General features: G+C 46.6%; 1 protein-coding gene across 2 annotated transcripts; it reads right to left on the minus strand.

Annotated features, from left to right (window-relative positions):
* Window positions 1-321: 321 nt before the first annotated feature.
* Window positions 322-3,239, minus strand: SOCS1 (suppressor of cytokine signaling 1). 2 transcript variants are annotated; one of them, XM_066197932.1, is made up of 2 exons: window positions 3,082-3,239; window positions 322-1,375 (listed from the first exon to the last, which is right to left on the minus strand). In XM_066197932.1, the coding sequence occupies exon 2, from the start codon at window positions 1,303-1,305 to the stop codon at window positions 682-684; it is 624 nt and encodes a 207-aa protein (XP_066054029.1). In that variant the 5' UTR covers window positions 1,306-1,375; window positions 3,082-3,239; the 3' UTR covers window positions 322-681. The 2 variants fall into 2 exon arrangements, with proteins under 2 accessions (XP_066054029.1, XP_066054028.1); XM_066197931.1 differs by having other exon boundaries at window positions 322-1,380.
* Between the last annotated feature and the right edge of the window lie 11,252 nt (window positions 3,240-14,491).

The raw sequence follows: 14,491 nt of genomic DNA on the forward strand, positions 1-14,491 counted from the left end.
GCAACCTCTTCTAGCTAAGGGCTCCGCACCTTTCAACAGAAACAAGGCAAGCCAGTGTTGGTGCAGTTTGCTCAGCCAAGGGTTTGATTTACTCCATCAAAAACTATGCATCACTGCAGTCTGAATACATTGTCCCTGCTCTCACGGATTTAGGAGAGATGGATTCCTGGGCAGATTCACCCTGGCTATATCTTCTACTTGCTTTTCCTTTTTTGTTGTAGGCTTTTGCAGGCAGGAATCCTCTGCCTGCTGGAATAAGCACTAAGACAGACTAATTTGGTAGGTCAAAGAAGCAGGGCCACGTGGAGACCTGTCTGCACTTACACACTCAGTTAAGCAGTTATGCCTGCCAGCAGGATAGCTGCCAGAGCCTTTAAAACTGAAAACAGAGATGCTGTTTTTAAAAACTGTGACAATAAAGTTTATTATGTTAATACCATTAAAAATATTATAAAATAGTAAAATATTCTGCTTGGCAGAAAAATTATGCCAGGGTTTTAAAACCCCAGGTTTGTGCAAACAGTTTTTGTAAACATAAGAAGTCAAGTGTTCAGGTTCCATCGCAAAATACAGTAAATTGCTACAAAAATAAGTTTGCTCACTGTCAAACATATTTAAAAACCCAGGAAGCCGGATTTCCTTACACATGTCTAATGTGTCCCTATACAGTTAATGCTGCACTTATATCTGAAATGGGAAGGATTTCAGATAGTCCTTTAAAACAGGATTGAGTGGGATCCGATTTAAGTTCTCTCTTCCAAAACTCTTCACGATGCTTTTCCGGCAGAGCTCCTGCAGTGGCTGCACCCGGACCTTGCGAAGGGGGGTAATCAGTACCTTCCTCGGGGAGCTTAGGTAATGTTCCAGCAGCTTAAAAAGACAGTCAAAAGTCTCTTTGCTGCCATCCAGGCTGAAACGCCCGGTCTGAAAGTTAATCCGGATACTGGTGGGCCCACTTGCAGTCTTAACACTGATGGCAAAGAAGCAATTCTTTTGTGTGCTGTCCCTGATGAGGAAGGTGCCCTCAGGCTCAGACTTGAGCTTCTCGTGGGCAGCGCTGACAGTCAGAGGCCCCCAGTAGAAGCCGCAGGCATCCAGCAGGCTGCTGGCCCGGGTGATGCTACTGAAATCCGCTTGGGAGCGAAAGGTTCGGAAGTGCGTGTTGCCCTGTGCCTGCACAGCGCCGGGCCGGCCGGGGCCCGGGAAGCCTCGTGCCTGTGAGCGATCCCGTGCCGGAGGGTCAAGAAGCCGTCTTGGGTCTGCTCCAAGTGCATTATCTGCTGACACCTTGCTGTGCACTACCATCCTACAGCCGAGAGCAGCGGATGCGGGCTTCCATAGCGTCAGCGGCTACGGCGGGGCGGCCTTCCAGCAGCTACTCTGAAACGCCAAGGAGAGATTCCACGTGAGATCGATCCCCGGAGACCGGCGGCTGCAATCGCTGAATGACCAGCTCTTCCATTGACACACCTCCCACCCGTCATAAAATAATAAAAATATTCATTTCCCAATTCACACCAGGCAAACAGCTGCTCTCTTTTGGACAAGATTAGCAGCTTATCGCTACAGCAAACTCCAAAAATATTTAGCAAGGATCATTAACAGCTACAGAAGATAAAACAGTTTCCCTGCTATGAGCCCTTTCAGGGTTTTACAACTCAGTTACCGTTTTTCCTGCCTTCCCAACTACGATGTCAGAACTCAGCACACAATGTCATTACTTGGTGCATGCGTTGTGTGAAAAAGAGAAAATGAGCGATGGCTGTGTTCCCAGATAACTGGGGAAGAGAGTGAGGTGAGGTGCCACCGTGGGACCGAAGCGTCATTTGGAGGGGCAGCCTGTAACACGGTCAGTTTACACAGTCATCCTAAAAGTTCTTTCCTCTCTCCTGTTAACCTGAGGCTCAGCCATAAAAGGCAATTTCCATTCCCCCAGGTTCCCCTCGGGACAGCAGCGCTACAACCTACTAGCTTATACAAATCAACCTCTGTGAACCCTTAAAGCATTACTCCGCAGTCTCTCTCTCTTTTTTGTATCACATGCACTTTAAGTAGCCCAATCTAAATTGCTTCCTATTGATATATCTTTCAACATAAGGGACTAAATTCATCCCTCGTGTTACTTCAAAGGAATTAGCAGTGCAGCACCAGGAATGAGTTTGGCCTGAAATGTCTGCCTCTGACAGTGTGGTTCAATACATCTCCGCTGGCTGCCTTGACCTTACTGGCAAGCATAGATTTTAGGATTTATCCCTATAGTCAGATATAGATCTGCAGCAGCAGCTTGTTGAGAAACCTTGAAGGATTCTCAGAAATGAATCCCTCAGCCGTCTCACAGTTCAAGGTAACATGCTAATGAGGATTTCAAAGAAAGCCCGCCGCTGGATTCCTGTCTATGCTAATTTAACAACTTGACGTTTGGTTTAATTTAGGTCATATTACCTCCTCAAGCACCGACGAGGGTTATAAAATCATTCAGCTGGCAAGTAACAGGCTGAAAGGAGCATTGGGCTTGCTTTGCACAGCAGAAGGAAACTGATGCCAGTTTTTCCAATTACTGGGCCAGGATTATCGCTCAGTATTTAAGTTAAAAATTCAGTTTCAGGGCACCCTGGGGAGAAATAAGCACTAAGCCCGAGATCTAGAAATCAAAGGGCTCGCTAGCAGAAGGCGTAGGGAGCCAAGCGAGAGTTTGCAGTGCCTTTCCAAAGTGCACAGAGCAAACAGGGGACACGCCAGTCCGCGAAGCCGCGAGGCAGGGCAGGGATCTGGGACAAGGGTGCCGCGGCTGCGGCGGAGCGGAGCGTCCAGCGGGCCCGGGCGGTCCGGGCTCCCGCGGCCGGCGCTGCGTGCTCCCTTCAGAGCTTGTCCCACTGTTCTACACCGGCCACCACAGGTCTGTCTGAGCGCGGACACTGAGCCAAAAACGGAGGGGAAAACGTATTAAAAAAAAAAAAATAATTTAAAGGGCAAAGACTCCCGAAGCCACCGCGCTCTTTCACATCTGGCAGGGCTCCTTCGAAATGTGAGCTCATCCGTCTGCGGCGCCCGAGCCCTCTCGGGGCAGGTCGCGTCCCTTACCTCGGGGTGCCGCGGGTGGGGGCCGTCCCCGGAGCGCAGCACACGCCGCCAGTCCCAGTCGTGCCGCTAGTCCTGGTCCTGGCCCCGGCGGCCGGCCGAGCATCCTCCGGCGGGGGCCCTGCCTGGCGCCGCGGCGAGCCGGGGCTGCCGCGGGGCGGGCGGCACGTCGAGCGCTGTGAGCCGCGCATCGCTCGGGCTCTCTATTATACACGGCGGCGCTCGGCCGGCTCCTCCCTCGCCTTCTCGGAAAGCATGTGCCTTATGTTCACTTTCGCTTTCCCTGCGGCCGAGGACGCCGGCCGCTGGGGGCGCCCCGCAGCTCCTCAGGGAACTTCGCTGCTTCTATCCGGCTCTCTGCGTTCGCTCTTTTTCTGCCTGTTTTGTTTTGTTTTGTTTTTCGGACAGCCCTGGCGGAGCAGGGCACGGTGGTCGAGAGGCGCCGCAGGGGAAATCCGAGCACGGGAGCGCTCTGAGGCTCAGGGAGGCCGGGGGACACTAGAGGTAGGCGATGGATGACGCCCTGACTGGCAGCTGCCTCTAAACGTGGAGGGAGAAATTGCAAGAAAAGCAAGCAAGCAACCAGTGCTGGGAGGTTTAAAGCGAAAATAGCTGCTCTCCTCAGAGCTAACAGGTCAGCATGGACAGAAGAAGTGAGAGGACTTAATGTATAACTTAAATGTTCAAGAAAGGACAAAACATTAGACCAATAATCTCAAAGTGCGAAAAGCATTCAGAGAAGCTTATGATCCTTCCACTGAGAAGACTGTAAAGATGCTGCACTGGGGTTTGAGTTCTCTAAGGAGAATTTCCCTGGGGTTTTCTCCAGAGTAATCAGAATTAAAAGTAACCGTTCAAGTCCCAGCTGTATTTATAACCTTGTCCGCAGCCAGTGCAGGAGATGTGGAATGTTCTGCTCACTCAGAAGGAGATTTGAAACCTCAAATACCCCACCAGTGTCTTATGTGCTCCCTTAAGCAGGCCCAGTAAAGTGTGCTTTCTTCCGAAGAGGATGTTTCTTAAAGTAAGAGCCACCACATTTTAAAGGCCAAGAACTTTCCCTGCAGTTAACACGATGTTCTGTGACAATGAAAAGGATCTCTGTCAAATGATTAAGGGGAGAGGGGCTGGCAATGCCTTGTGAGTTGTCCTTTGGGATGAAGCTGAGTGAATGTGTTTCTTGCTTTGAGCTACATATTCTTTCCGAACGCGAGTGTGGCCACAGACTGACTTAACCTGCTGGCAACAGAGCACCTTACAGTGATGTGCAGCCAGTGTACAACAGGTGACTGGGAATTCCTGGTGATTTTTTTAGCCACCAAAATTTACTGCTTATGTTCTGCCATGCAAGAGCATAGTTGTCATGAATTTGGAGAAGCACTGTGCCATTAATTTTAAGACCTGGCACAGATATTCACTTTATGCTCAGACTCCTCTCAAGTTTTGAGCAACAGTGCTTTAGTGAAGGTTTGGCATAAGCTGCTGGAGGAAGCTCATCTGCTTTACTGGATAAAGCAAAAGCATGAAAGAGTGGTGGAACTGAAACTTCCCTTAGAATTTGAACATGCAATATTGCCACTCTGCTGTGGCATGGTGTGCTCCATGCAGGAGTAGATTCCATGGCTGGTTTGGATAAGGCATGGTTGCTGTTCACACAGGGAGTACAGCCAGGCCTTGCCCTTAACTGCTTAAAGGCTTAGCCAAGAAAAAGCCCCCTTCCTCCCCCCTCCCCATCTTTCCAAGAAAAGGGGTTTGAAGTGCTTAACTTTGTCAAGATAAGGTAAATCAGAACCGAAAGTACAGCTCAGATCCTCTGAACTCCTCCCTCAGTCCCCGAGGTGCCCAGCCAGCTCCGTCCCCGCTGCTGCAGCCTTGTCCTGCCGCCGCTGTGCCTTGAAGGGGCAGAGCACTTCTTGGCTGTAATGCAGCGCAGTGGGGTGCGTGTTTCTCACACGAGAGGGAGCTGGCCGAAGGTTGCCGTAGATGCGCCAGGAAAGCTGTTTCACTCTCATGTAATTTTTAATTTCGTAAGATCACAGGGGAAAGAAAGATCCTGCAGGTGCACATGCAGTCTGTCTGCCGTGGACTGTAGTGCAGCTGACAAAGTGCCCGTCCAAAAAGTTGCGTTCATTGAGCAGGAATATGGTAATAACATTCAGTTGCAAAGCTTCAGAGCTTGGCAAGGCTCGAATGGGTAGGTGAACTCCCAGTTGCAGAGGAGAGGGATGGAGTGAGCCTGCCAGCTTGGACACCAGAAGCCAAGTGTGTCAGGCTGCTCCTTATGAAGTTTGACACCATCCCTACGTGACTCGCAGTGAGGGTGGTCTGGGGTGCTCCGTGAAGTGCATTAGAAAGGCTTGCCCAGGAGAAGCCGGCTTCAGCTGGAGTGTGTGAAGGAGACTGGCACAGTGAGTGAAGGTTTTGTGATAGGAGTCGAGGGTTTACATATGAGGGTCCCGCTTTGAGGGAGTTGAGCTTTCCTGGGAAATCTCCAGTTTTACTCACTCGTGTTCCGTTTCTGCAACCCTCCATTGCCATCCTTCAGTTTCCTTTCCTGCATCCTCTGCCTGGCCTCAACCCCCGGCAGTGTGTGCCCCGGGGAGGGCTCCGTGCCCGCAGGATCCGGCGCGGTGCGGTCGCTGTACCCAGCAGAGGGCGGTGCAGAAACGGAACCGGGGCACGGCCGCTGGACAGAGCCCGCGGGGAAACCGCCCTGCAGCAGGGGCTGGAGGCGACAGCGCTGCTGCCGCTCCACGTGCTTCTGATCCGTGCTCTGGCAGCTTAAGGAGCCCTTGCTGCTTTTTGCAAGGTGAATTGGAGTCTGTTTGGTAAGGAAAGCCTTCCAAATAGTGACATTACTGTTTTTCTCCACGTGGAGAAACAAATTGTGTTCCCTTCCCTGCTGATGGTCTCAGAAAAGAGAAGCAAAATCTGGAGAGAAAACTATTGGGAGACATTACCTACCCCATCCTCCCTTCTCCCTTGTTTCTAGAGCAGGAAAGTAAATGCCTTTGCTCTGAAGGTCCGTATCAGTAAGCCTCCAAGAGCTAAGATAAAGCACAAACTCAGCTTTTGTTAAACGTAAAAGTCCTTACCTCTGTTTTGTAAAAATTGTTTTGAAAAATGACAGAAAATTCAGAGGAATTGCTGGGCAATTGTGCAGCAGGAGCGTGGCTTACTGGCTAGAAACAGGACAAAGGTAACAGAGAATCTGTTTAGAAAGCACTGGGAATAGGGATGCCAGGCAAGGTCTGCCAGGAGTCAGCAAGAGAGAAAACGTGGTTCTGAAGATGGTTTTGAAGGTAGGAGAGTATCTGTTGGGGATACGTGAGACATTTGCCTGTTGGTTAGTTTTCTAAACCCCACACTCTTGGCCCAACTAGCAGAACAATGCAGGCAGAGCTTCCTCTATTTGTGCTCCAAGCCTTTCCTCACTCTCTGAAACCACCAGGAGGGAGGAGGCTGTGATACCATGCGTGGTGTTCCCCAGTATAAATTCCATTGTGGGGCCTTCCACACCCTGTTAAATTCATCCCCACTGCAGGGACTGTCCTCTGGGGGGGAAAAAATCAGAAAACTTGAAAGGCCTAGAAAATCAGCAGGCACTCCCTATTTTAGCTTTTTCCTAGCTTTTGAGAATAGAAGCAGACCCTGATTCTGTTATGACTCTGGATTAATGGGCAGGCCAGTGTGTCTGTGGGACAGCATGTTGTTTAGAGCCTGGTATAGAGTTTAGTATTTTCTTGCCAAAACGGTTCAGTAAATAGGGTCACATATTTGACTATTAGTCTTTTGAGGTTAGAGCCTCTCCTGTGCTGATACTGTACATGGTAGCTCTTACATGAATGTGCTCAGCATCTAAACTGATCAAATCACCAACATCATCTTTAGAAAAGGGGAAAAGTAGCACCAAGAGATTCAGTGATCTGCTTGAAGTCACAGAGTGAGATAGTCTGCAGAAGGGCTAGGAATGGAACATAATTCAGGTCTTCACAGCACTCTACTAGAAACTTAACCACAATACCATCCTTCCTGTTTTAGTGGGTTTTGTTTTCTTCTCCAGAATCTGAATTTTCATTTAAACGAAACCCTTGAAATCGGAATTCTTTGATTTTGCAAGTAAATTAGACACCACACTGTCTCTGAGTCTGCTTTCAGATGCAGTGAAACCAGCAGCACTGAGCCATGTGTGAACCTCTGTCACCCACTGACGAAGTATTTGGGTTAGGGTTTGATGCCTTTAAACAGGACCTGTCCAAGAGATGCAGCTATTGTGACAAGACATTTCCTCACACATCTCCATTCCAACACTATCCAGTCAATCATTTTCTAAGTTAAGAGGTGATGAAGTGGGCCTGATGAATATAGCTCAACTTTTTATCCTTTTAGTCAACTCTTCTAGGTAAAACAGCTACAGATGTGACTCACTTTCCACTGGTATTAGTTATCACGCCAGGTATCACTGAACGTCTGTCGGGCCAGGCTGTCAGTCACAGCAAATTCGTCATTATGCCAAGAACAAAATACATTGTGAGTCTGTCACCAATTTGTTAACAAGCCTTGATAAGCATCTACCTAGACAAGGGCAAGCCTTGGTACAGCAATAATTAATTCTGCCTGAACTGGAGTTTGTGCTGTTCTGCAGGGAATGTACAAATCAGATCCCATCCCGATGGGATGGAGGAGAGGAGTTAGTGGTTTTGTCTCCTAAAAAGGATGTGCACATGTGTGCTGGGGAGAATAGAGAACTGTGGGGTTGGGAAGTTAAGCAAATTAAGCCTAACTGTGGACTAAGGCTGTCCCCTCAGCCAAGGGACAGCTGAGCCTCTCTGTCCCTTAAGTTCCTTTGAATAGTCCATGTTGTCTGAAATATTTTACTGTAAGAGATATAAACTGCTATTTTTCAAATAAGCAATATATTAACTGTCTGAGGCTATGAGGAAAGTTTCTTTCTCAGCTGGCTATTCTGGAGCTGTTTATTTTAAATGATGTAAATTACTTTCTCAGGGTAGTTAATGCTGGTTTTCTTGAGCCCAGACTAGATGGATCTTGCCTGATGTTCAGTGGAAGTTCCTTGTTGATATTAACTAAGTCAAATCAAGATTCACATTAGTCTCATGAATTAAAATGCTGAGCACTTAACCACATGAAAATGTGATTTGTGCTTTCTGCATTTCAGTAGTTTAGATATTCTTCTTTGTAATTAGTTGAGTGAGGGGAAAAAAAATACAAAGGAAAGTCTCAAATTGTTGGTAAAATACCGTGAAAGGGCAGCCTGCTTTCTGGTGGTTTTTTATCCAAATGACAAATTTGTCTTGCTGGACTGTGTGTGTGTGTGTCTGTATGTGCATACTCCACAACTGATGAGGGAACTTTGGATCCTTAAAAATAATGTTGTGCCAATTACAGAGATAGCAGGGCGCTGTTTGGGGGAGCTGCAGCAATAAATGCTGGGCTGGACGTGTTCTAGCAGCAGCATATGAAGCTGGTTTGGCCTCCAGATACACCTGCTGGACTACAGAGCTTTCAGTGCTGGCTGGAAGGACACAGCCCTTGAATTTCAGAGCCAGTTGCTAATTTTATTCCAGTCTGGCTGAAATAAAGCACTGAAGTGATCCTTTCCAGACTGAGCCGGTACAGAGCTCTGCTCCCTTTCCACGGCTTCCCTTGCTTCCCAGCGCTCTCTCCCTTGCTTGAAGCCACACTCTGTTTCTCCAGCTCTCTGTTCTTGTGTCTTTCCAGATCCCAAGCCCGTGGAACGGAGAGTAGTAACTTGGCACAGGTGTTGAACAGCGCTGTGGGTTTTGGAGCCAGGGTTATTGTTTGTACATGCAGTTGGAGTCCTCAGGCAGATACAAATCCATTAAATATGGGAAGGAGATTCTGACTGTAAAGAGTGCATGGGAGAGGAGCTTCGGGAAAAAATTATTTTTAAGTGGGAACCTCGAGGATACCAAGAAAAACATCAATTAATAATCCAGAAAGGTCTCCGTGATGGTATCTTCACTGTCTGCTTTTATACTTTCCCATTCTTTCAGGCTTTTCCCACCACTTTTCTTTCCTTTCAGTGCCAGCTCAGATTGTCCCGAGTAGTTTACATGACTGCACATTTTCTTTTGCTGCTGCACGTGGACAGTGTTGATGACCTTCCTGGTGCCCCCCACAATTCCAGAGGCAAATGCTGAGCTTCTACTGAAGTAAGTCAAGGATTGTGGAATCAGTTTCTGATGCATTTTTATTCTTGGGCATAATCAACAGACGGGGAGATTTTTATGGTTGGGGTGAGGTAAAGGAAGTGATTCAAGTGTTCCCTCACCTTTGGTTTTCAGTCCATAGAAATAGAGTAAAATTCATTCTTAATGTGGTCAAATGGATCCAAGTCTCAGTTCCATTTCTTTGAATATAGAGAGATTCTGCAGTCCAAATTAAAAGGAAAGAAATGGTCTTGTTCTGAAAGTGAACAAAGACTGATGTGGTGCTGTTACAGGAGACAGAATTAGCACACTGGAAGTTGAGAAATGAGAAGGTGATGGCAAAGCAGTGTTTTTCAGCTTCTCAGACAGATCCAGGTGGACAATCTTATTTCTTTCACAATTCGCTGAGACGCTTTCAGATGATTTGGTTGGATTTTTAAAACTTGAAGCCATCAAGCCTGGATGACTACATCTGAATAAATCACTATTAGTGCTCAGAGAAGAGATCTTCCATGGGCATGATATGCTGCCCTCTGTATTCCTCCTCTGATTGGAATCTACCTTCCCTGAGAGATCTTTTTCACAGTTGCAGTCAAATCCCAAATCATAAACCACCAAACTCTTCTGATGGTGGAATACATTAGGTTCTGCAGTATCTAATAACTCCCATACCCAACAAATAGAAACTACTGAATGTGCACCTTTCATTATACTGCACAGACTGATCCAATATAGATTTTATTATTGGCTTATGCTCTTCAAAGTATTGAGAAATTATGCAGATTTCTGTTCCTCCCCTGTCCCTGGAGAAAGGATAGGTCCTGACAGGTGGGTCAATAGTTTTCTTCAGAGTACAAATATTAATTCCTCATTTGCCAAGAAAAGAAAAAGAAAAAAAAAAACCCAAAAGAACCCAACTGAAAAACAACAACACCATAATTGCTCTTGTGGAAAAAGAATTGGATTTTTTTCTTCAGACATTATCCCTCTCCAGATTTATTGCAAAGCTTAGCCAATTTTACATGTGAACTCAACAAGCTGAGTGCAAAATGGATTAGCTTCACCATGCTCCAGCTCCAGGAAAATTTCTAGGAATCAGGAGAATAAGCTGATAGCTCCTGACAAAAAATAAAAAAGCCCTTTAAAATGTAGAATTTTTGGCGTCTGACGTTAAAGCAACATCATCCAACAATATTAATGAAGCATTTTTTAATTCTAGAAATATCTTTTTTAGTTATATACAGACCTCACTACACACACTTTTGGATTAATTAAGAAGAAATATAATGTTGTGTAAAATTAGTGTAGCTCATCATGCAGGCCTTGATGTCCTTTCTCAGTAAATTAGATAATTAGGAATATGAAAGTGGGAAGAGTGCCCAGCCTGGAGCGTTTCCTGCAGGAGCTCTGGAGAGATCTCACAGAGCTGCTCTTGTAGGGAGGGTTTCTGTCTGTGGTGACTCACTTTTCCAGGGCCACTTTGTCCTCTGAGAGTGCGAGAAATCCTATTGTCACTTGGGTCAAACTGGAAATGAGTGCTGTGCTGTATTTCAACTGCACATCTACTTCAGTTCACAATAACATCACAAGAAAATACTGGCAAAATTTCTGATCATGAGTCTACAGGAAGTCTTACCCTTAATCACATAAATTGAGTTGAGCTTGCCAAGATGACCTTCAAAAACTTACTGGACATGTGGATAGCGACCTGTGATGCCTGAAATCACAAGTCATTCCAATACACCTTTACTGACAGAAAAGCCTTTTGAAAAGGTAACTGGAGCTATTCTTACAGGAGAACAGTTTAAACGAGTACTTCTCCTTAGCGCTTTGCTCCAGCTGCCCTGTACTGGCTCTGTCTTATTCCGCTGGAATATGGACTGAGTTACCCCTCGGTTCTTGCAGCAGTGCCAAAACACTACCAAGGGTCCATGACCTTCAGGATTTGCTTCTAAACAAAAATCATCCCTATGTTCCTGACACTGCAGCCTCATGCAACAGAAATTAACACAGCCTTCAGGTAGCTGCTGATTTTGTCCATATTTAAGCTGAAGTTCCATGTTTAGATTTCTCCAATCACCAGTTTAAAAATTCAGATTAGCTGTGTGGCAACTTGTAAAGACAAAGCAGATATAATTCTTCCCATGCCCAGTGTTGGGGCGTTTTCTCTCAAGAGCTTTCAACGTACGAATGTGAATTTAATGTAAATTTAAATACTGTGCTCTCTCTCATGACTTCCCATATAAATAGGTTTATATACTCTCTTCCTGGGTCTGTGAGAAAGGTTAAATTACTAACAGGGAGTACTTTTTGCAGTTAGACCCTTTGTAACGCTCGTGCAGCGCTGTCCTTACCCTTGGCAAAGGTGGAGCAGCTACAGACAAGGTCCTGCACATCCTGAGAGGTTTGCTGAGCTTCAGAGGCCGGCCAGACACCCAGAATTTCTGGCCACAATAAAAATGCCACAGTATCTTCCCAAGTCCATGCTCAGGGTCTGTGCTGTGGTCAGGAGGAAATTTCTCCGAGTTTAGACTTCTTCACGACAGACTTGGCAGGAGTTTCATCAGAGCCCTTCCGAAGATTTCCTGTTCCAGTGGTGTATAATTAACACAGCAACAACAGTACGGTGGCTATGTTCTTAGAAATTCTAGAAATTCTTTTCTTTGTTGTGCAAGGTTAACCTTTTGTTCCCTAGTTGGTGCTGCTGCTTTTTTAGGAATGTGATGGATGTGCTGTGGCTATAGGAGGATGCAAATGTGACTTCACGTGCAGACTTGACTTCTACATCCAAAACGCTGCCGGTGGCAGTTGGGCAGACGTCTCTAAGTAGATGTTCTTAGCAAAATGGAAAAGCAGGATTGCACCCAGAATAGAGCAGTCCTGACATGGGATCTACTGCTAAAAATAGCCTATTTTTGGAGAGATAAAGGACAAAGACATTCAAAGCTCTCTTCTAGATACACTTCCATTACGAATTTTGAATTAGCAGAAAGGACACTGCCTAAATCCTCCAATTTAATTCTGGCTTTTTATTCCTTGCATATTTTATCCTTCCTTTTGCAGTGTCCCATTTTCCCCAGGACAGTCATTGACTGACCATTGGGCCAGAGACCAGGGGAGCTCCAGGCAGGGGCTGCCCAGAGATCCCTGCACTGAAGGGTTCCAAGTGTCAGCGCTGGTAAAAGCAGGATCAGAAATCTTCACTTTTTGCTTGCTCTTGGGCCACTCTAAAAATAGCTCACCGCTGATGAGGGTGCACTGTGGTATTCCAGCAGTAAGTCATACCATTCCACACTTTTACTCCTCTATTTCTAGGAAATGGAATAAAGAACTCGCTCCAATACACACACACACACACACACACACAAGAATGCGTTTACTCTCAGTGGCTGCATTTACCATCAAAGTTGGTAATGTTTCCTGAAATTGGTTTCTGATCCCCTGAAAGGCTGTGGGTTTATCTTTCTCTATTTTTTCTTTTTTTCAGAAGTTAATTTCAGAGAAACTGAACTACATACATGAAACTCTAAACTATCAACTATCCAGATAAATCGTGGCATCAGGGGCGTGATGTCTGTGTGACCTGCCTCCGGTTCCATGAATTCCAGCGAATTCCCAGTTTCCGCTAGCAGGCGGATCTGAGGGTGGCTGTTCTCTGTTCATTTTGAACCAACCCGTGGTTGTGAGGGTGGGGGAAGAGTAGGAGGGCTGTGCTCTAGGGTGAGAGGGAAACGCTGGACTGGAGCCTGGGCAGGTAAAACCCATTGGCTGTCGGGGAGTTGTACTCACTGAGCTGTTTCAGGTCACGTATGAATCCTCTTCGTGTGACAGACGTGCTGCACAAAATGCCAAGAGCGGTGCAGCTCGCCGGGCTTTGGCAAGCAGAGCATCCCTCCTGCTTCAGGCAGCACCCTTCCTCTGCTCTGCCTGCGGTGATCTCTCCAATGTGACAGATCACCATGGGCAGATCTCCTTCAAAGGCAGGAGCCAAGCTGAGTCTGGCTTCAAAAAGTGACCCACAAGCGGAGTTTCGTGCAGCATGAAAACCAGCCCTGAGTGCCTGAAGTTGCCAGGGTAGGCTGCCAAAGCAATTCTTGCTGAATGAACTGTGTGTACGGGTTATTTAGAAACAGCTTTAAGAGGTTTTCCTCTCTTAGTTTCACTCATACCTTAACTTTGAGACACTGACAGTGTGACTGCCAACTTCCCAGAAGTCCCGTAGCTGATTCTAATTTGCATAAACTATTCTGCATACTGCTGTGTGCGGACAGAAATGGGTATCGGCTTGGGTTCTCCTTCTTCCCTTATCTCCTGCCAGCCCCCTTCTCGGGGCTGGGGGAATATGACAGATGCCTGTGCAGGCAGAAGCAGATTTGGGAGGGTCTGTGCATTTTTCCCTACTGGGTTTACCACACCGAGGAGCACTCCATGACTGCAGGCAAATCCTCATCGCTGGGGATTTAGTAGCCATCCCCCTCTGAAAATGGGATTTCAGTGCAGTCATGAGGCTCAGCAGAGGGCCCATCACTCTTCCAGAGAATCATTACTCCATTTCCTCTTCTGTTCTCCTAATTAGGAGTTTTCGACTCCTAATTCTACTTCAGTAGAGCGCATACCACAGCCTTCCTGCCATCCTGTACCCTGGGGCACACACCACACTGGTGGTACGTGGTTACAAAGCCAAGAACTGAAAAACTGGGCAAGATCGGATTTATATTTGCATACGCAACCTGAAATCTGCCCACTCACACATGTGTGCACTGACTGACACAGGGGTGCCGGGGAAATGTGTGATCTCTACTCTCACTAAACTAGGACAGAGCTGGCAGGAAACACAAGGAAGGCCCTGTCTCAATTTTAAGGGCTGGAATTTGCAAACAATTAGATTTTTTTCAGCATGGTTTCCTATAGATAATTCTGTGTTCTACAAAGAAGAAACTTTGCTAGCATTCCAGAGTAGCTTTTTTTTTTAATACAAACTCACTGTTATTTTAATTATGTTAATTGCCAAAAAGATAATGTACTGCACGTGGGAGAGCAGGACTCTCCCAGGTGCTGAATGTGGAAATTACTGAGCTGGGGCAGGATAGGCTGGCAGAACTGAGGTTCCCCCTGCTTTTCTGGGTCTTGGAACTCCTACTTTACTTAAAATTAATCACAAGACATCAGAAGCGTTCAAATTTTGAAAACAAGCCCTTTTGTGCTACTGCATCTGCCTG

The sequence above is a fragment of the Chamaea fasciata genome, unplaced genomic scaffold (genome assembly GCF_029207755.1).
Source record: "Chamaea fasciata isolate MVZ Bird 193981 ecotype frontalis unplaced genomic scaffold, bChaFas1.0.hap1 SCAF_16, whole genome shotgun sequence".
NCBI lineage: Eukaryota > Metazoa > Chordata > Aves > Passeriformes > Sylviidae > Chamaea > Chamaea fasciata.

Excerpts from the sequence above, each read along its gene's own strand:
- SOCS1 (XM_066197932.1), bottom strand. The coding sequence starts at position 1,305 with ATGGTAGTGCACAGCAAGGTGTCAGCAGATAATGCACTTGGAGCAGAC.